Source organism: Telopea speciosissima, chromosome 8 (genome assembly GCF_018873765.1).
Source record: "Telopea speciosissima isolate NSW1024214 ecotype Mountain lineage chromosome 8, Tspe_v1, whole genome shotgun sequence".
In the NCBI taxonomy this organism is placed as follows: domain Eukaryota; kingdom Viridiplantae; phylum Streptophyta; class Magnoliopsida; order Proteales; family Proteaceae; genus Telopea; species Telopea speciosissima.
Genome location: NC_057923.1, coordinates 62,384,722 through 62,407,034, shown reverse-complemented (window position 1 = coordinate 62,407,034; position 22,313 = coordinate 62,384,722). Strand labels below are relative to the sequence as shown.

The following is a 22,313-nucleotide window of genomic DNA, read 5'->3' as shown; positions in this document are numbered from 1 at the left end:
AAAACCCAAAGAGGAAAAAAATTTGTACCCTTTAATTAGGTCAGTTGGGTTTCGTGACCGTTCATGATTTAATTGTAAGACTTAGCTAAGAAAAGAACAAGGAGAGAGTGTGTCAAGGGGGAAGGAGAGGAAAGAGATGTGAGAATTATACACATCAATAGCATGCACAGCCTTTTCCATATCCATTTTGTACGTGCTTGTTCTTTTATTTTTTATAAATAAATTAATTCCTTAATGAAGGAAGAATCCCTTCACCATGGCCATCACCATCGGGTGGTAGTAGGGAGGGGGTAATTTCAACTTTATGATAGGGGGTGGGAGTATAATGGTAACGCAAGACTCCAATCATGGGATCACACCACCAAAGGCGAAGGAATTCTTCATTCTCTACGGGTAAAGGAAAACTTAGTCCATGTATATTTCTTCTACACATCAGGTAGCCTTTTCTAGGCGGCTCCACCTTGCTCCAGGATTCTGCCCGGTGGTAAGTAGTACTTTCCTAGCAGCTCTCACTCTGACACTAGGTCGCCCCTCCCAAGTAATCAACCGCAAAAGGATGGGTCAATGAAAGCACCAATAACATCCCTCGTGCTTGAGGAGGGTCGGGTTGGACTAGACTTCTGAAGTTTTTTCAGACCAAAGTTTACCATAGCTGGGTTGGACAAACTTTACCAAGTTTGAGCTAAGTCCACCGATAAGGATCTGGGCTTGGCCCAAATGTCAGAGTTGTGGGCTTGATACAGAATCATGAAGATGAGCACCTCGTAGCTAAAACTTGGCGGGCCAGGGCCGTCAGGGCCAAACTTGCGCCCCTTACTGTAAGGGATTCGAGCCCGTTAATTGTTTGAAACCCAACCCAACTCCTCGGCTCACGGTGCTCTCGTTGGCGTATAAAGACACGAGTACCCCTCTCTTGCAGACTACTTGCATTCTTTAAGCCTTTCCAGATTTGCAGTGAATTATAGACTGATACAGTTTTTAACTTACTCTCTTTCTCTCTCAATGGCTTCTTCTTCTGCGGTTTCGGAACGAAGGGGTATTCCCGGAGCTTCATTCGTAGAAGATGTTCAGACTTATCTCACACAATCAGGCTTGGATGCAAACTCTGCCCTCTCGTTTCTTCAAGAGAGGTAAGAACCCTGCCTATCTTCTTATGTTTATGTGGTTATATGGGTCATCGTTATTTGAATATTCCAGCTCATAGTTAATCTGGTTTTGAAGTTCCCATTAGGGTTTTTGTGGTGTTTTGGTGATGGGCCTTTTTTCTGTTGGTTTTGGAGGACTTGTTGCTTTGGAAAATTTCTACTTCATTTGATCTTCTCTTTATAGTGGATCGATGGATTGTATAGAAACTTGTTAAATACTAATGCTGATACTTCTGATAGGTTTCTCTGAAGCTGCTTTTAATGGTGTAGTTTCATTACCCTGTTTATTAAATGAGACTCAAGTTCCAAACCTGGGATCCCGTGGAAACTCTGTTCGATTGGCGTCTTAGTAATCTATGCTGATTAATTGCAAGTCAAATGATTTCATGTTGAAACAGTGCATGATAGATTTATTAAGACACCCAATATTATTGTTCCGAACCCAAAAGCTACTTCTTTTGAATTATGTTTGACTCAAGTGCTGCAGTACTGCATTGCTGAAAAGTTGAGGCTTACAGTTATGCCATTCCATAGAGAAACTATAACCCACCCCGTTGTGATCATCCCTCAAGTCCAATATCCTGTACATATAAAAAAATACTCTCTGGTCAAGAACACCATCCACCTTTTGACCTCTATACCCGATCACAATTCAGGGACAGCCATGAATTTTCAATTCACACATTGTCATTTGTTGAGTTCATTTTACTACTTGCTAAAGTTTCATCCCGGCTATTTTGAAATATCAAAATTTTTAGATAACAATGTAATTGTTAATAAAGATGTATTGTGGTATGCAAGAATGGCATTGATGCCGTTGGTTCACTATGTTACCATTCATTTTTAGAACTTAGAGCTGTACTCATCGCTGTTTAGATTTGATCTAGTTATCTTACTTTACGCCAACCTTGCAAAAAAAGAGTTTTTTTTTTTTTTTTTTGGGGGGGGGGGGGAGGGGAGAAGGATATTGCATGGCAAAAAAATAATTTCCTTTTCTGGAGTTCCACCCCTCCCTGGAATTTCCCTTTTGTGGGTGAGTTGCTCTCTGGAATTAAATGTAGCTACAAAAGTTCAGTTGGCAAAGGATAACTAGTATGTTCAACTACTCCCCTATTCTGCTCCTTCTATAGGACCCGGCATAAAAGGAACCATGTTCCACAGGGTTCATTGGCATAACCCTAGAGAGACCTAGAACATGGCAATATATTGTGAGAGTCTTTAGCCCATTTATTACACCCCAAAATCATGTAAAAGGGACTGCTGGATTTATTTCCACACTTACTTGTTTCTGTAATATAATTTACAGGCTTCAGCAGTACAAATTGGTCGAGATGAAACTTCTTGCTCAGCAGAGGGATCTTCAGGTTTTTCCCCCCTCTGTTGCTTACTTGACCTTTTGCTCTTGGAAGAGGGCTTCCTTCTACAATTTTCTAACACTTAGTCCTTTCCCCTTTTCTTTTTCATCCTTCGGTGAACACCAGGCAAAGATACCCGACATTGAGAAATGCTTAGACATAGTTGCCACATTACAAGCTCAGAAGGGTACCGGTGAGGTTCGTATTCATGATTATATGCATTCTCTGGTTATTATTGATACACTATCTTCCTATAGCCAATAATATGCATGTCTTGGGATTATAAAGGTATGTCTATGGTGAAATAGGATCCAGGATATTTTATTTATATATGAAATTTAATTTATGCTGATCCTGATTGAGGGAACCAAAAGAACCAGGAGCAGGCCTAAGATAACCTTAGGAGAAGTGGTGAAGAATAGAGCTGATTGGAGATCAAAGATTCCATGTGGTCGACCCCATTTAGTTGGACTATTATGATGTATTGCTGTTTTTTTTTGGTATGACACTCCATTATGAGGCCTAGAGCAGAATGTTTGGTAGTTATGGAGTGGTACATAGCTAAGAAGGGACGGTGCCTTAGAGTTTGTGTACATGTTCTATGCCCCCTCCCCCCCCCCCCCTTCTTACTTCTTTATTATTATTCCACTGTCTCTTCTAGGATCCATGTAGCCGACCCCATTAAGTTGGGATAAAGCCATGATGGTGATGTTGTTGTTGTATGAAATTTGATTTATGCATGTTTGTATAAATTCGGTTGCAAATTCTGCTATATACTACAGCATCTCTGTTTGTTTACTAACTTGTCATAGCAACTGGTATGAGATCAGATCAGCAAATTCAAGATAAGCTATCATGAAGGCTGTCCTGTACATATGTATTCAAAAGTTTTACATGAAAAGCTTCAAACTAATAATAATTTGGAGTTCTTATGGCATTTTTATCTTCAGTTGTAACTATATTATCAAATAAATTTAGACAGAAGGTGCCAAGGTGCAGGCATAACCATTTAAACTGATAATGTGTCATGGGCTATGTTGTTTAATCGAGATCCATGTTCTAGGAGTCACAGTTCTGTAACTTGTGCTTTAGTTCTCTCTTCAAAACTTGCTCAATTTTTTGATTTGGTGTAATTGAACTAGTTAATAACCAACTACTTTGTTAAAGGTTACTCGTGATAGGGGAGTGTCCCTATCATGAGTTATGTTGAGTTGTAGAGTTTAGGTTTGTGTCTAAGTTGAGTCTGAGTTGGTTTAGGTGTTAGCGTTAGTATTATTGTTTACTTTCCTTTATTGTTTCCTTGTATTAGATTGTAATTAAGTGTTGTTGTCTTAGTAGGTTTCCTACTAAGACTCTACTTTGGTGTTTTATAATTAAAGGAGGAAGCCATGATAGGAGGCACACCGAATCCTATCGTGATAGGTTGGATTCTATTCTGTTGCTCTCTCTCTTCACAATCGCAGAGTACTGGTTCAGGTCTTGGTTTCGCTACATGGTATCAGAGCTGTAACCAGTGCTTGCTTTCTCCTTGATAGCTGGTTTGAGAGTTGTTCTAGGTTCTTTGGTTTGTGGCGTATAGCCACCTATGCTGTCCATTCCCCTTTGTGAAGCCCTAGTTGATAGAAGATGAAGAACTAGAGTTTTACTGATGAAGATTGATGTATGTGTATGAAGATCATACTTGAAGATGGTATCAATTGCTATCCTGGTGCTATTTTGTGAAGATGGTATTGATTTGCTGCTGGCATCCCTGGTTTTCTTCTTCTCAATTTGCTGTTGGCATCGCTGTTTTGACCAGACTGTTTCATAATTATGATATGGATGATGAATTTGCAATTGTTGTAACTGACTCCTGCTTTGTAAAAATCATTAATGTCCGACTTGCGATCGTTGGATCTGTTGGAATTCCTGACGAAGTTGGAGTCCTGGTCCCATTGTTCGGGGCACGAAGTTGTTTCTAATTTTGTATCTGTTTTGCTGTTTAGCTTTCCCCCATGGTTACCGCCATGAAGTTGCTATCGCTTTACCGCTGGAGCCTTCCGCCTCAAATACCTTCCATCCCCTTGGTTCTCGACAGCAAGGTTTATCCCCTTGTTACCGCCCCTCCTTCCCCCTTGGTTATATCGCCTCCCCTTGGTGTTACCTGCTGGTTGTGTGACTGTCAAGGGGTAGAGACAGTCACGTTCTTCTCTTTTAAAGCCTATTTTCCTTTTTTGCCCCTATCTTTTGCATTAACTCTATTATGTCCTTTAATTATTTTTGTTCCAAGTCTGTCCCTATTCTTTAAATAAAAATACCTGTGAGTCCTAACTCCTTTATGCCTTCCAAAGTACCCTTCAAGATTATGTTTAATTACAGCCCTGCCACTGCCCATTGAGAACTTGATATATTTACAGAACTGCAACTACCTCTTGTTATTGACATATTTTGAGTATTCTCTTATTTGGGTGAACCCATAAGTGGTCAGAATTTATAGAATTTTTATTGGTCGTATATTTGCAATTTTATTGTTTTGGTGGGCCCTAGATTACATCTGTTTGGGGTTGCAATTTTTTGAAGATTGGCAATTACATTGAGTGATGGTTGTTATTGCTATTATTGGAGATTATTTGCTCAAATTTGGTTACATTTGACCTATCTGGGATCTTATTTGTGGCTGCGCTTAATTATGGGATCATATTGTATCCTCTGCATTATTTGTCCACATGTACTGCTACACGTGAGGGGGAGATTGGAGATTATTATCTGCAGACTTATTATCTACTTGTGTCATCTACTTATTTGAAGATTATTACCATCTGTTCGTGTCCTCACCAACAATTTTATCTTATGAAGATAGTTATTTGTGGTATTCAGCTGCTCGTGTCCTCACCAACAATTTTATCTTATGTAGATAGTTATATGTGGTATTTAGCTGCTCGTGCTGCTACTTGGTCACCAACAACCTTATACTGCTACTTGGTCCCCAACAACCTTATGTTGTTACTTGGTTTGCAGTAACCTATACTGCACTTTACCAGTGGTTCACAATGACCTATGCTGCAATTTTATCTGTCTTCTTTATGGAGAACATTTCTTACTACCTGTCTTCCTTGAGAAGGGCTTATGATGATGTTGTTGCTGCTATGATATTTTGGATTGGGGTTGCTGTTCTCTGCTGCTTATTTTGTTCGCTGTTGTTTAGATTTATTCGACACGAAAATTTTCTCTACTATTGTTGTTGATGATTGGTGTGATTGAGTTGCTATTGCTACCAAAATGAAATTCTCTGTGCTCATGGTCGTCTATGACTGCTATATATGTTCAAGACTGGTTCTGCAGTTAATATATATTCTTGTTGTTCCAAGATGGAGTCTTTTTGACAACACACAAGCACACACAAATAAACAAATAGCAGTTCCCCTATTATGAATTATGTTGAGTTGTAGTGTTTTGGTTTGTGTCTAAGTTGAGTCTGAGTTTGTTTAGGTGTTGGCCTTAATATTAGTGTTTACTTTCCTTTATTGTTTCCCTGTATTAGGTTGTAATTAGGTGCTGGAGTCTTTGTAAGTTTCCTACTAAGACTCTGCTTTGCTGATTTATAAATAAAGGAGGAAACCACGATAGGAGACACACCAAATCCTATCGTGGCAGGTTGGGTTCTCTGCTGTTGCTCTCTCTCTTCACAATCGTAGGTACTGGTTTCTTGTATTCATTCATGGCCAATTTAGAAATAGGATATAAGTTTGTGGACATACTAATTTTGGATTACTTTTGGTTGAAATTATTTGTAGAAAGTAGGGTACTAGGATTCTGTTATTCTGCAGCAAGCAGGAGGGCAAGGGTCTTTAAATTATTTTTATAGTTGATTTATACTAAAAAATCGTATAAAAGTTTTGACGGATCAGAAACTTTAAGTTAGTAGTTTTAGATTCCCCAAAAACATAGACAAAAAGGCACCCACTGTAAAATGATGACATACATAGACAAAAAGGCACCAACTGTATTAGTTTCTCTACATGATCCACAGTATTGCAAATGATGGAAGGTATTCTGGAAACCACTCTGTGTCTAGGAACTTTGTTTGAATGAGCTCAATAAGGTCTGGATACATCTGCTCAAATTTGAATTTGGCTGGGGGAGTCATTAAAGATTCCCATATTCCCTCCTTAAAATTACCCCAATGTGGTGCTAATGGGATTGGGGTCATCTTCCACAGAACCTCCCCTCTTGTACCCTTGGCAATGTCAGTCCATGGTTGGGTGGTTGATAAAGCTCTTACCAATGACATTGCAAACAGTGTCAAAAAGTAGGATGAGATCACCATACAACCAAGGAAAAGATATGAGGAATGCTTTTTTCTTTTTTTGTGCATAAGACACCCTTTCGTAAGCTAGATGCATCTCTTTAAGTGATTCAAGTTTGAAATGTTGGCAATGATGTGCACCTATGCAAAAATTTCATAGTTGTCTTCTCTGTTTCGTCCTACAGACTTCTGTAAAAGGATTTCATCAAGAAAGCCCCTTGGGGCCAAATTTCCATCTACTTTCATCTGTGCCCAGCAGGGAATTATAATGACATTAGTCAGTTTAAAAGTGCTTGAGGCATTCCTCAATGTTACCGTGCACCTAAACTTTGAGGAAATGGACGTGAATCTCCTGTGTACATACAAATAAGGAGTGTCGAATATAGAAAACCCTAAAATACAGAAACTGAAACATGGCTATGTGTTGGCAGAATCGTGGGCTAGAAAAGAGAGAATGAGAGAATAATTGCTTAGCTTCGTTGATAGGTAAGCCCCTCTATTTATAATAGATGGGAAAGTTACAAGAGACTAAAATAGGCGATGTGGGACTAAAACCCACATAGCCGACTAAAACTTAATAACATAAAAACTACCCCAAAAGGACCAGAATACCCCCATGGTATTCTGGAGTACATATTCCAACACTCCCCCTCAAGCTGGATTATACAAATAATTAAAGAAAGAAGATCCAGCTTGAACTAAAGAAAAAAAGAACTCCATAATAATGCTAACACTCCCCCTCAAGTTGGCGCATACAAGGTACTAATGCCCAACTTAAACAAAATGGGAAAAAATTAAGTTGTAGCAGAATCCAGCTTTAAGACGAATGCAGCTCCCAAATGAACCTTCAAGAGCTTGAAAAAATAGATCTTCAAAACCTGGGCAGACTTGAGCAGCAAACTTTTACCAATCTTTAACAGCTGTCCAGTGATGAATCTCTGATTGATAATCTTGAAGATAAGCAACTAGGGCAGAAAGCAGATGAATCAAGCAACAGAAAAGATCAAGCAGCGGAAAAAATCAACCCAACTGTAGAACCTCATATAGGCAGGCAATAACCAAACATCTTCAATACTTTAATACTTCAATCTCCCCCTTACGGCAAATTCAACCCAATAACAAAGTAGATACCCATTGGCAATGGTGAAAACTCTAATCTTCTATGTTTTGAACCAAGTGTTCCTGCAAGTTCTGCTTCTACAATGTTTGCAGGTGTACTGTACATAATCCCCCCCTCACTTGTAGTACACGTGGACATAACAGAGATGATGTAAGAGATAGGGCAAAAACATAATATTCCAGAATTTTCCAAGAGGTGCTAAGGGTAATGGAAAAGGAAGAAATGGAAAATTAGAGAATACCATTAACTTCCAAAGAGATTATGGGTATATGCCAAAGTTATGTTTTAGGAGGTGCTGAAGTGAAAAGAGCAATGGGATAATGAACCCTAGACAAAAACCATGCAACACAGTAATCTTCAACCTTTTTCAATCGATCAAACTAATTCCAAAACACCAATCTCCAATGATCAGATTTGAATTAAAAAAACAGGTCTGATTTTTAGAAGGAGAAGGCACCATTCTTCAAAAACTTGATCGATTTTCACACAAGGGAGAACCAGTGTGCAAAATTCCAAACTTTAAACTCCCACATGCTAAATAGAATTGACGAAGATATCTAGACAGCAATGGATGTAAGAAGCTTCAACAAAAAACTTGGATCAGATCTGAATTAGTGAATAAGGCTAGGATCAAGCTCTCAAAGTAAGCCGGATATGAACCAAAAAAGCTTCACATAACTGAATAGGTTCATAGTTGCAATCAATAACCTTGGAACACACTGTTGTAATCCCAAATAAGCTGATCTCCACGGTAGTAGATTCGGGTCTTCAATAATGAAAGAAATTCGATCTCCAATAGTAGGATACTCAGTCTCAATAATAGGGCAGCAGTAGTCCACATAAAGGCAGCAGTAACATGTCAACCAGTCATGCTTACAGAAGCATCAATAGAACCAGCAAGGTAGGTAGTAAAGCTCAATAGAACCAACAAATATAAGATAATCACTCAGTAGATCCAATAGGTAGTTGAAGCAGCCAGCCACATAAAAACAAGGAAAATAGGTTGATAATTGGAAAAATCGAGCCATAAGAATGAACCTGAATTTTTCCCAAAAATAACTGATGAATGATGCCGAAATATAGGTTGAATACTCCTCTGATATGTATAAGACTCTCCTCAAAATATGAGCTTGATAGGAAAACCCTAACCCTAAAATCGGTTGTTGTCAGGGTTTTAGAAAACCCTGAAGTTGAGATCGATTTAGGGAATGGGGGCTGTAATTGCTGATGTAGACATGTAATAGATGCTGACCAAGGCTGCTAGAATGGAACCTCCAAGGTGAACAATCAATCTCCAGTAAGAGTGAGACCTAATCATCAAAGCGGAGAGACTCCAAAAAATCGCAGAAGTAGAGCAGGGCAGCATTACAGCATTACACCAACATGAAGGACCTTCTTCAAGCCTTGAACTGATGAAGGAGAGTTCTCTTTTAATGTTAGAACCGCCTCCAAAGCACTCGAACAGCAGCAAACATCCCTAGCCCAAATCAATTTTTATCAAGGTTTTGGAAAACCCTGAAAAGAAGAGATCGATTGGGGTAGGGGTCTTCAAAAAACTTGGATAGGTGCAATATTGAGGTCGATTGATCCTTGAAGTGGGAGTAATCAGCCCTCCAAAAATTAGCAAAAGCTGAAGCCTGAAAGTCAGGGTTTTGGCAGGTAACCAAATTAGCAGGTTAAGGAATTTTTGTTGTAGAAATAAATCCAGCCATTAGAAAGGGTCCAAACTTAGGCCGAGTAGGGCTTGTAGTAATAGGGAGTCACTCCCAAAAGATCAACTGCATCTGAAAAAGGAAACACCAAAAACGATTGGAGTCAGGGTTTTAAAAAACCCTGACAAGTTGAGATCGATTTGGGTATGGAGGCTGGAAAATTTAATAAAAGATGGAGAGAAAGAAAAAAGGGGAAGGAAGACTAGGGAATAGGGTAGAAGAGTGCTGGAAAAGGCTGCATATGAGGTTCCAACAATGGAGGACCAGTCTTCATTAGGTAGAAATCAGATCTCCAAAAATTCTGGACAGCTACAATATCGCAGGTATGGCTCCAACAGATTTCGAACAGAATTTTTTTTTTAATAAAAAAAAAGGTAGAAAGGGAGGGGGGCAGCAACTAAATCATTGGTATGCTGTATTTACCTCATTAGTGCTGCCCCTATACAAGGTTGAGAAGAAGAAAAACAGAAGAAGGAGAAGCCGAGAAAGGGAGAAGTAGGGAGAAGTCGATTGAAGAGATGGACTAGGGTTTTCTTTCTCTTTTTCTAACCTAGATCAGACCAGCTCTGATACCATGTTGGCAGAATCATGGGCTAGAAAAGAGAGAATGAGAGAATAATTGCTTAGCTTCATTGATAGGTAAGCCCCTCTATTTATAATAGAGGGGAAAGTTACAAGAGACTAAAATAGGCGATGTGGGACTAAAACCCACATAGCCGACTAAAACTTAATAACATAAAAACTATCCTAAAAGGACCAGAATACCCCCACGGTATTTTGGAGTACATATTCCAACACTATGTAAATTTAATTGATCAGTCTTGCTTGACATATATCTCCAAAATAGGTCATGGGAAGTTCTTCCACGAAAGGAAAATGCTGGAATTGATTATTACCTAGATTGTGGAAGAACACTTTCCATTCTCTTCCCATATGGGTATTAGATAAGATTGATACATATTATAGAGGTAAATGTACACTTCTATATTTTGTCTAATATAATACATCAGTGGGCGTGCCTTGGCGCAATGGTCAGTATTGCAACCTTTTGGTTGCGGGTTCACTTGGAAACAGCCTCTCTTGCGAAGCAGGGGGTAAGGCTGCGTACATTTGCCCCTCCCAGACCCTGCAGTAGTGGAAGCATCATGTACTGGGATGCTCTTTTTTTATAATACACTAGTGAAGTGATGCAGATTCATCACCGAAATAGGCTTGTTTTATTAGGAATAAGTCTAGGGTTGGGTTCTATACATGTTGGGCCTTTGATCCCATGGGTTTTCTATATAATAGGTTACTTTTATGGACCTAAAGTATGGGTAATAGGGTTGCATACGGGATTACCTTCTATACTTAGTATATTTCATGTTTTAGTATTTAAATTGTACCGGTCCAAAACTGGTTTGATCCAGTGATTCAATTTTAGTGATTTTAGTAGTTTTTCTTTTATTCTACCCAAAAAAAAAAAAGTAGTTTTTCTTTTAAGTGTTTAGTTGGGCTGGATCAGGACTCTGTTTTGAGTCTATTTCAGTTTTCTAATCAGTTTTGGTTACCTAATAGGTTAAGGATTGGATTAGGCCTTTCATTTTTAGTGTAGGAGTCTATTTTTGAGTCTTTTATATAAGGTTGTAAGGGGGGATAAGTATTGAACGCGAATTTTGATATTAATGAAAAAGCTTTTTGCTGTTCTTCTTCTCCATTGAAGATTTTTGTCTTGTGTTTGATCAAGGCTGGTGGGATTGGTGTTTGAGCCAATCGACACCTTGTGGTGTGAAGCCCGGGTGGTTCGTTCAAGCTCTCTTTGTTCTTTTGAAGCCCTACTTTCAAGTTCAATTCAAGTTTTGATTTTTATTCAAGATCTACAATCAAACAAGCTGCTGTCAAGGAAATTCTGCAACAACGGTGAGTTTGAATCATCCCCATCCCCTACAATTCTTCTTCTAATCCTCTCACAGCCCAAGCCCTAAATTCTGCCTTTTTGTTTTCAATTTTCCCAAGACCTAAATTCTACCCAGACCTAACCAGCCATCAAAACCCTCCCATATTTGGATCAAATTCTCCCCTCACCCATTGGGAAACTCGATCTAAGTTGCTCCCTCATCTGACCATCATAAACCCTAAAAATCCATTTTTTCCTCTTATCAAAAGCCTGAAACCCTAACCCTAACCCTAACCCTAACCTTGCTGCCGATTCTAATTAAAAAGGCCTAGACTTGTTAAAACTTAACAAGACCTTCACTAGAAGACTCCCCTACCTTAACTTAGCATAACCCTACCATCAAACCCTAGGTCCCATTAAACCCTAACCCTAATTTAACCAAAAACACCTATTTTGACCTATTCGAACTACCCTGTTCATGGCAGATCCTGGTTATTGGTTTCTAGTTGGTCTCCTACCAATCTAGATCTACATTATGAAACAAAAGGAAACAATCAACTAGTATTTTAGGATAGGGAGGAAACATCAAAGCAGGACCAGTTGAGGTAGCATATATGCAAGAGACGAACAGCAGTGTCTAACTAAGTGTGTAGTCATGTCCATACAAGTGTCCAAGATGACATCTGTGCACACATGATAAATCTATAAGGGGGAGTGCCCTTTTGAACATAGCCATCCACCAATATTATTGAAAAGTTAATTATCCATGTGATAATATGATTATGGGAGTATGGGACTTGAAACATTAGCTGGTTATTATATTTGTTGTATGGCTGGCCAACATAATATATAAGCTTGGGCACAAGCCACATATATTATCTGCTTCTAACAATTCATGGACAAGTAACAAGGCAGGAGATGGGATCTTGTTTTTTTGTGTGTGGCTTCTTTTCAGCTGTTATAAAGGCCAAGGAAGAGGTGTAACTTAGTTATTTAAGTCTAGTTGCGCTGAGAAGGTTCTTTCTATAACTTTTGTTACATTATTTAATGTTTTATTTCCTCCCTTTTGAATTTAGTGGTGGTCCTAGTAATCATTTAATGATATTTTTCATTTACTTGTGGCTAAAGTCCATGCAAGCACCGTACTCCAAAAAAAATATTGATGTAGGATGAATTTACATTTTTGGATGGAGATATATCCAACCCTGAAACCTTAACTGGGTTCCCTTGTTTGTCCCTACTTGCTGTAGCTAGAGTCCTCTCTTCTTTTCCCTTTCTTCTTCTGTTAGTTCTCTCTTATGTACTTCTTTCTCTTATTGCAAGAGCTTCCCTCATTCCTCCCTTCCACCCCCCCCAAAAAAAAAAAAAAAATATATATATATATATATAGTATGCATCTTTGGCCATCCAAACTTTCATCAATCGCTATCAGGCTATGAAACCTACAAGCACTTTCCATTCCCCTTTAGCCAAACCCAATTTATCTGTCTGACATTTGATCCTAACTTCCAACAGAAAATGAGACTATTCCCTAGGCATTTTTCTCCTTGAATCCCTGAAACCCTTAGTCAGTGCCAAAACATTGTCAGAGATATGCTTTGCAACAAATTATATTAAAACCTTATTTTCTGATCTTAGGAACCCTATTCACTCACCCTCTAATGAACCTTGCTAAAAGTCCAACAAGTAATCACCCTTCTGTACCCTCAAAATAAAAAAAATATTTTGGGCCCTTACCATGTGAGTTTTAAATCTGTCCTATATCAATTTGTACCAAAAAAACAACCTGGACAACCTTTTGTTTTCAAAACTAGGGTTCCTTCATCCATTGGGAAAACACTACTTTTTATTTTTCTCACAAAAGAAAGTGTAATGCAAATTTTGTTTTCCAGTACATGGTGGATGGGTGTTGTTTTGAAGAGGGAAGATTGCCATTGAATCTAATAATAATGTATTACCAAATTTCTATTTCCCATTAACTTAGGTGGCACAAGGTATGACATGTATTCACTAAATTTCTATCTGTGATTGTAGAGGGAACATATGTGCCATAAGCTCTAACATCTATAACAAATGGGTATTTTTAAAGAGTGGCTTTATGATGAGCCTATATCTAGAGAATCATTGCTAAAACCCAGCAACTAAATCTGTTGTGCACTTGTGCTTGGGCATGCTTATAACTCTAAAGGTCATAGTATCAAATTAATCATGGTCTTTTTGGTATGCCCACCATAGTTGTCATGGCGTGGACAAAAAGGGCTGCATATAACAAAGCAATGCCCCTATTTCTTCTTCTGAAGGAAATTCCTCTTCGATTTCTTCTTCCTGCTTGATTTCTTCTTCCTCTTCGATTTCTTTTTCCTCTTCATCTTCTTTCCTCTTGATTTCTTTCGATTTCTTCCCCTTCTTAAAAAAAACAATAAGAAAAAATAAAACAGGCTTGAGTATACATCTATTAACACATTAAAAATAGTAAAAATAAAACATGGTCGAATGGCAGTCGAAATCGACGGACACCCTCCACGACTTCGCGTTATGATGCCATGGACAAAAATCATATAACATAGCAATATTACCTATTTTTTATAGTATCTACACCCCAAAAAAAAAACCCTTTGTCTCTAAAATCACGCCTTCTAGGTTGTATTATTTGCTACTCTTGGTTGTATCTACTATGCTCCCGGTGCTACGTGAAACATTGAAGAGCATATAGTACAATGAAGTGCTGCAATAACTATAGAGTCATAAAACTAATGAGCCATCTAATGAAGTTATGGGAGAGGGTTATTTAAACCCACTTGAGAAAGAAAACTACTATTTCGGAGAACCAATTTGGTTTTATGCCAGGAAAATCTACGATGGAAGCTACTTTCTTACTTAGGAGACTCATGGAAAGATACAGAGAGAGCAAGAAGGATCTCCATATGGTCTTTATTGACCTATAAAAAGCCTACGATAGAGTCCCTAGTGAGTTAATCTGAAATATCCTAGAGAAGAGAAGGGTGTCATATAAATATGTGGACATAATTAAAGATATGTATGATGGTGTGGTGACTAGCGTAAGTATTGTGGGGGTTCAAGGTAGAGAATTTCCAATTATGATGGGGTTACATCAAGGATCAGCCTTAAGCCCTTATCTATTTGCGCTAATCATGGATGAGTTAACCAGAGGCATGCAAGATGAGGTTCCTTTGGTGTATGCTTTTTGTTGATGATATTGTTTTGGTGGATGAGACAAAAGCAGAGATTAACGCCAAGTTGGAGAGCAGAGATTAACGCCAAGTTGGAGTTATGGAGATCAACTTTGGAATCAAAAGGTCTTCAATTAAGTAGAACAAAGACAGAATATATGGTGTGTAACTTTAGCCACACTAGGACAGTAAATGAAGTGGTGAATTTGGATGAGAGGGAGATTTCATCAACTGACTATATTAGATACCTAGGCTCAATCGTAAGTAAAGAAGGGAATATAGAGGATGATGTTGCTTGGAGGTTTAAAATAGGATGGATGAAGTGGAGAGGTGCGTCTAGAGTGTTGTGTGATCGGCGTATCCCTTTAAAAAGCAACATATAGATAAACTAGTGTAGCGGAGATGAGGATGTTGAGATGGGTGTGTGGCAAGACTAGGAAGGATAAAGTAAGGAATGACCATATTAGAGCTGAGTTGGGAGTAGCCCCGATTCATGATAAATTATGTAATAATCCTTCATGTTTAATGAAGGCCTAGGGATGCTCCAGTTCGAAGGAGTGATCTGACTCAGATTGAAGGTACTAAAAAAGCCAGGGGCAGGCCTAAATTAACCATTGGAGAAGTGGTGAGGAAAGACATGCATAGCTTAGGCCTTGTACCAGGTATGATGTCGAATAGAATGGATTGGAGACTGAGGATCCATGTGGCTGACCCCATTTAGTTGGGATAAGGCTATTTTGTCGTTGTATAGTACATTTATGCTTTTTTTAATATGTAACATCACCAAATTTTATACGGGGTACAAGGTAACATGCAACAACAAGAGGCCAAAACCAAGAATACTCGTAGGGGGCCTAGACAGTAAAGTGAAGTCCTCAGCGAATCCTTCTTAACCGTCAACCCTCCTAGGCAACTCATCTGCTTAAGAGATTACACTTTACAGAACTCATCCTCTAAAGAAAAAGGAGGATAGGTAGAATTGTTTTCCCAACAACGAGACCTTTGTGTGTGTGTATGCAGGGTCCTGTTCATTTAGCACATCGAAGAATCTAACCTTTTTATGGTGTTCTTTTATTGAACACGTATTTGGTATGGGCATTTTTTTTGGTGGCAGATGTAAATAGTAGATCACAGAAGAGTTCAATTTTGGTTATTGTTTATCTGTTGTCAAGGATCTTTGAGCTTATGGTTAAGTTCAAGATTGTGTATTTTAGACTGGCTAAACCCATCATTACTTTATGTTTTATCACATTGTAAGTTTTCCCTGAGCTCTGCATCCTTTGATGCAGGCATTGATCACCGATTTTGAAGTATCAGAGGGCATATATTCTCGGGCACGTATCGACGATACTGATTCTGTTTGTCTATGGCTTGGAGCAAATGTCATGTTGGAGTATTCATGTGAAGAGGTTGTTAGTCATAGCTTGAAATATTATTTGACTCTCCTTTGAGCATTAAGGAAGCAAGTCTAATTCCTTTACTTGTGTAGGCTGTTGCTCTTCTACAAAAGAATTTAGAAAATGCTAGAGCTAGTTTAGAAGTCCTTGTTGGTGATCAACAATTCGTGAGAGATCAAGTGACAATAACTCAGGTATTGCTCAGTGTTAAGCATGTCCTTGTTTTTTGCCTCTTTGATGTTATATACATATTGGTAAGATTTCCTGGCTAAGTAAATGCAATTGATCAGGTCACAATTGCTCGTGTGTATAATTGGGATGTTCATCAGCGCAGAAGTAAGCAAGCTGCTGCCCCAAAGGAGTCCTGAAGCTTCTCCTTCACCTAGACTGTTACTAACTATGCATTTCGGGTGGCATTTTTGGATTTTCCAAGCCAAAAATTTGTTAGTTTCATTATGTTCTCATTTTCTCTGCTATCTACCCCTTTTATGAAGTTGATCGAAATGTTTATCAGATGGGGTCTCAAGTCTGTTTCGTTTTTTTGGGGGGTGGGGGGGAGAGGGGATTGGTCTGTTGCAAAAGAATCAGATAATTGGGCTCTGGGGATTCTGTGGTTTTCTTGTCCCAAGTTCTTTTTAATTGGATAGAATAGATCTATTGTGACATAAAACTGGTATTGAAATATTAGGTTGTGCTTGAACTGAATTCCATTGACCATTAACTGTTAGGTCTCCTTGATCATCTAGGTTCAACAGATGATTGAATTGAGTTCTGTTAGCTTCTAAATTGGACGGAATCACATAGTCCCAATTGGAGGGGAAGCTCTTGTTTTTCTGGAAGGGGTTTGAGATCTTGTTTTCAGTGGAGAAACTGATGATGGGATCAGCAGCAGAAGTTTCATCTGTGAAAACCTGAAACTATAATGTGTTAGTGTTAGCATCATCATTGGTGTTATGATGGGGTATCTTGGGGAGGAAATATCAGTGAGATGCCCAGTCCTTGCAATTGCATTGCCTCTTTGGGCTGATAAGAAAAGCGTTTTTGCTTGGTTGTTATATAACAGTTTTTATGTTGTCTGAGAGAAACAAGTGGAGAAAACAAAAATAGAAATAGAAATAGAAATAAGTAGTGGAGTAGCAGGAGGCAATCGCATCAAAGATTGCCCCAGTAAGTAAAAGAACGTTCGATGGGTCCCACTAAAGATATCTGCCATTCACACCGAAAGTCAAACTATCGATTATCAATCATATTCTGTAAATATTATATGTATCAATCAAAGTGGTCATCTCATTATCAGGGTACTGAGAGTACCTTCACTGCTCTGCCTATTTCTCGTGGTCGCTCGTGGTTGGTCCGAACGTCCGATCCATGGATTTAGGTTTTTTTTTTTTGATATCAGATACGACATTGACACGGGTAGTTGGTATTCGAATCATTGAAGGCTAAAATGGTCCAAGAAGTAGTATCTGTATATTTTTATTTTTTAGGGGTAAAATGGTCCGATCAACTCGATACTTCCGATTTATATAGGTATCAGTATGGGTCAAGACCGTAAGTCCACTAAACCTTCATCGAACAGGGTTCCAAGAATAGGTATTAGATCGACCAATCGCTGATTGGAGGGTAAGGATCTATGTACCATTTTGTTGGGATAAGGCTGAGAAGTGATTATATTGATCGATATGAATCGATCAGGATCCTTGTGATGAAATTAAGGTTATGGATCTACTCAGGATCGGAATTAGGATGGCATGGGGATTGATCCGGAACCCAATTCCATGTTTATAAGCTTTGGTTGATCCTGATTTTGTCTGATCTAACATCTCCACGGAAAATTTCTAAAGAGCATTGAAACACCAATGTTGGGGTAAGGGTGTTCAACGGTTTCGGTTCGATTTGGTGCAAGCTATTTTTAGGTAAAACTAAAACCCAACCGTTTAGTAAATGGTTTCAATAGTTTTATTTCAGTCTCAATTTGAAATGGCTTTAGTTGGTTTAATTAAGGTTTTTTTTATTATTTTTTTTTTATTCAAATAGTTTTTTTTATTGAAATAAATGTAAACCTAATATTGAATTGACTTAATTATTATTATATGTTTTCTTTTAATAATTGTAAAGTTATAGTTATTTATATTTTTTTATTTTCTATTCAAAATATTTGAATGTCTATTAATTTTTTAGTGGGATTTGTTTATTCTTGCAATAATTGTTTATTCTAACCATGAATGACTTAACTTACTATGTATATATTAATTGGTTTACCATTGGTTTAAACGGTTTGATTCGGTTTTAACTGGTTAACTAAGCGGTCTCAATTTAAAACCAAAACTGAATCATTTATTAAACGGTTTCATGATTTTAGTGATAATCAAATTGGTTGGGACCAATCCGGATTGGATTCTGTGTGTTTAAACCCTACCTTTTGGTAGATCAGGTAAGCTCGAGGCTAAAGACTGACCTTGCAACTGAACTCCATATGAACAAGGAAAGGCACAAGGTAGGGTGTCAAACCCTAAATCGTGCACTCCATATGGACAAGGAAAGGCACAAGGTAGGGGTGTCAAACCCTAAATCGAATCAGTCAAACCAAAGCAACCTTTGATTTGGGGTATTATGGATCCGGCTAAAAGTATATCGACTCAAAATCACACTGAACAAGGAAAATCGGGCTGAAACTTGATCAAATCGATAGGGCAAGAGATCGTTGCCTAGTCGTGCAACCCTTGCACCAATGTAGGAGCCAATGAGAGCACGTGCAAGGGCATTTGTATGAACGGGATTTTTTATTTTACTAGGAGTTGAAAGGGTCATTTCATGTGCTCCTATGTCTGGGTGCAAGAACCACGCGACTGAGCAGCCTGCTTTTTCCCTTATGTAATTATATATAGTTGGCAAATCGAAACTAAACCAGACCAAATCTAATATCAAACCGATAACAACCCGACAACCATCAGGGTTTTGATGTATCATGTTATGTATTTTGTTTTGGTCATTTGGGAGATCCCCCTGTGTTTAGCCGCTTTGGTTTTGCTCCATAGTCTGTTCCTTTTCCTTAATATATTTTCATTAAAATAAAAATTCGATAAGAAAAAATCGAAATAAATCAAACTCAATCTAGACCAAAATCGAAATCAACCAAACTTTTTCTTAGGACCTGTTTGTTTGACATGGACTTAGGTGGGGTGGGAGAATTGGGGTGGGAAAGTGCTAATGTGGCACTTCAAAATCCCACCCCAATCTTGTTTATTTAACTTGGAGTAGTGAATTTACAAAAGCTCGGGGAACAACATTAAATACTTGGTCTTTTGATGTGGCACTTGAAAATCCCACCCTTATGCTATATATAGTCTCATAATAAACAAGGGACTTTGATTACTATTAATGGGACAAGTAAAAATCTCATCCCTATTCCCCAACCCACTACACTGGGACCCAGTTCCACAATATTCCCACCACATCCTCCCAGTTAAACAAGTTGGGCTATTGATTTGGTCTTGCATTCTTCCATTCTCACCCAGAAATCAATTCCATCTTGACAAAAAACAAAACAAAAAAAACAAAAAATCGAACCGACAGATTGACACCCCGGCACAAGGAGTACTTGGGGGTTCTCTTTGGCGTTTGGATCCATAACTCTAGTCCTTGTCGGGAAGACTAGGGCTGCAACAGAGTCAGGTTGGGCCGGGCCTTTTAAAACCCTAGTCCAACCTTGAGTTCCCTTTGCTGGGCCTAGGCCCGACCGAGCTCTGACTCAGGACCAGAAAAATCCGACCATGACCCATCCTCAAGTTAGGTTGACCCTGATTGACCCTGAACATCGGGGGGGGGGGGGGGGAGGGAGATGCGTGGACTGGCCAGGCTAGTAAGAAGAAGAAGCAAGAACAGATAGAAGAAGAACCAAAAAAAAAGAAAAAAGAAGAATAAGAAGAAAGAACAAGGAGAAGAAGAAGACAAGGTCGGGTTCAAGTGGGCCAGGATCAATCCGATGCCTCAACCCTGATCCAGCCCAGCCCTGACTCAAGACTCGAAATTCTCAACCATAACGCACCTTCAAGGCCAAAATATCTCAATCCAAACCTTGTTCGGACTCAAGATGGGCCAGGGTAAACTCAGGCCGTCAGTGCCTAACTTGCACCCTAGGGTAGACTATTATTTACTAGGATTACATTAAAAAGGTTTGGACCTTTCTCATTCTCCTTCTCTTTTTCTATCTTCCATTAAATTCATTCAAATTCCTTCTCTAATTAACTATTGATGACATCCCATCCCCAGTCACCACTTGATTGAGAGGCTGAAGGAAGGAAGGAGGAAAGAGGGAAAGAAAGAAGAATAGAGTAGTAGTAATAGTAGTACACTGTGTAAAGACAACAATACCAACTACACGTCACAACAAAAGACTTGCACGTCATTGATGCTCTGATGATTTTGTCCTCACCCCACCCCACCCCCTCTGCATATCTGTATTTATCCTCTCCCTCCCTCATCACCTTATCATCATTAATTATTTTGAATCCTTATAATTATTCTGTTCTTGTCTTCATTTCAATTTGACCTTCTCCGCCCTCCACTGTCCTCACCACCACCACCTTCTTCTTCTTCTGGAGCTTAGTTTTTTCTTTCCTTCCTTCCTTCCTTTCTCCTTTCTCCCCAGCCCAGAGACGGTCAGACCCCTTCTGCAAATTATATATTGTAAAGGAAGGCACCCACCCACTTGAAAGTCTCAACTCTCAAGCATGTGCTGTTGACTTCAGCCCCACATGTGCTGTAGGGACCCTTTCCTTCCTTAAAAGCCTCACTCTCTCTCTCTCTCTCTCTCTCTCTCTCTCTCTCTACCCTTTTGAAGTTTTATATTCCCTTTTGAAGTTTGAATGAGAAATAAAATTTGACTACCCTTAATTAGTTTAATCACAGGATAACAACTTCACTTGCATGGGCCATGATTATTTATCTGTCCTTCTCTTTCCCTTCCCATCAAGTTTCATACGTCTCTCACCTGGTCCCTCTTCTAGAAGGACTTGGGTTTCCTCCAACCGTGGCGGGAGCTGGAGGATCCAACCCAGCAAAAATAGAGGGGTGTTGGTCATTTCACAAGAGGAGCCCACCTGTGAAACCTCTGTGAAATGACCCAAACACCTCTTGTTTTGCTGGGCTGGAGCCTCCGGCTCCCGCCACAGCCGGAGGAGAACCAAATTGCTTCTAGAAGTTCTTGAGCAACTAGTATTTGGGAGCCCATCAATTCATACATAATGGGCAGAGAAGTAATTTCAAATCGAAAGAAGAAAAATAAAGAGAGAGAAAAGGTGCTAGTGTATCTTCCACGGTCCACTAGCATCCTCGCTCCCTATCTCTCTCCTCCACACATGGAATGACCTTGCTGCCCTCTTATGTAAGAAACTATTTTGTCAGACCTCATTGGTGCATTACTTTATGTCACTTGCTCAAAAGCCCTCAACTTAAAAAGATATAATCTTAATAACCAGGGAGGGAGGTAAAGGATAAGTTTGAGTCAGCAGCTATGCTTAGGTGACTCAATAATTTAGATCTGATAGCTCCTCCTTTATATTTTAATCACACTCTAATCATATAATCTACACTCCTACTAAAACTACCCTAAGATTGGATGGTATAATTATATTTTGTTCACTTAGAGTTTCCATATCCTAATCTAAATTCCTAAGGATATATATAACTAGCTAGGTAGGCTAAACTAGTTTAAATTACCTCCATTAGTGGATAATGATGTCAACACCCTACAAGACATTAATCTATAAAGAAAATTATAACTAACCACAATGAAATTAAAGACATTATTTATTAAAAGATAGATAGAGTTAAAGCATTCATCACTAAGTAGACATCTACCAAATGAAATGTAATTCAACATAGCTTTACATATTATATATGTTATCTGGGTTCTCTTAACATTATTATCACAAATAGATATGTTCTTAGGTATCGATATCGGTACCCTCATCATAGACAATTAAACCCTTTGATTGAACCCAAGAAGAGTATCGGTGACGATGAAAAATAGGGTGTGGAAATTAGTGATGAACCGAAAATTCAATCTCTCTGAAGCAAAAAACTATTATATATGTATTCTCGCTCTATTGCGCTTTATTAGAGCATTTTTTTTTTTTTTTTATAGTTTCTCACAAACGATTCTAACATTTGAGTTCTTCTACAACCCTTTGGCTAGCCCGGGTGAGCATTCGACACCAAGGTCGTTTAG

General features: G+C 38.7%; 1 protein-coding gene across 1 annotated transcript; it reads left to right on the top strand.

Annotated features, from left to right (window-relative positions):
* The first annotated feature begins 963 nt into the window (after positions 1–963).
* On the top strand, positions 964–16,602 carry LOC122670472 (probable prefoldin subunit 3). The gene is made up of 6 exons (XM_043867359.1): positions 964–1,130; positions 2,452–2,509; positions 2,627–2,698; positions 15,974–16,093; positions 16,174–16,275; positions 16,372–16,602. Exons 1-6 carry the CDS (start codon positions 1,003–1,005, stop codon positions 16,447–16,449), a joined length of 558 nt encoding a protein of 185 aa, XP_043723294.1. The 5' UTR covers positions 964–1,002; the 3' UTR covers positions 16,450–16,602.
* Positions 16,603–22,313: the final 5,711 nt, after the last annotated feature.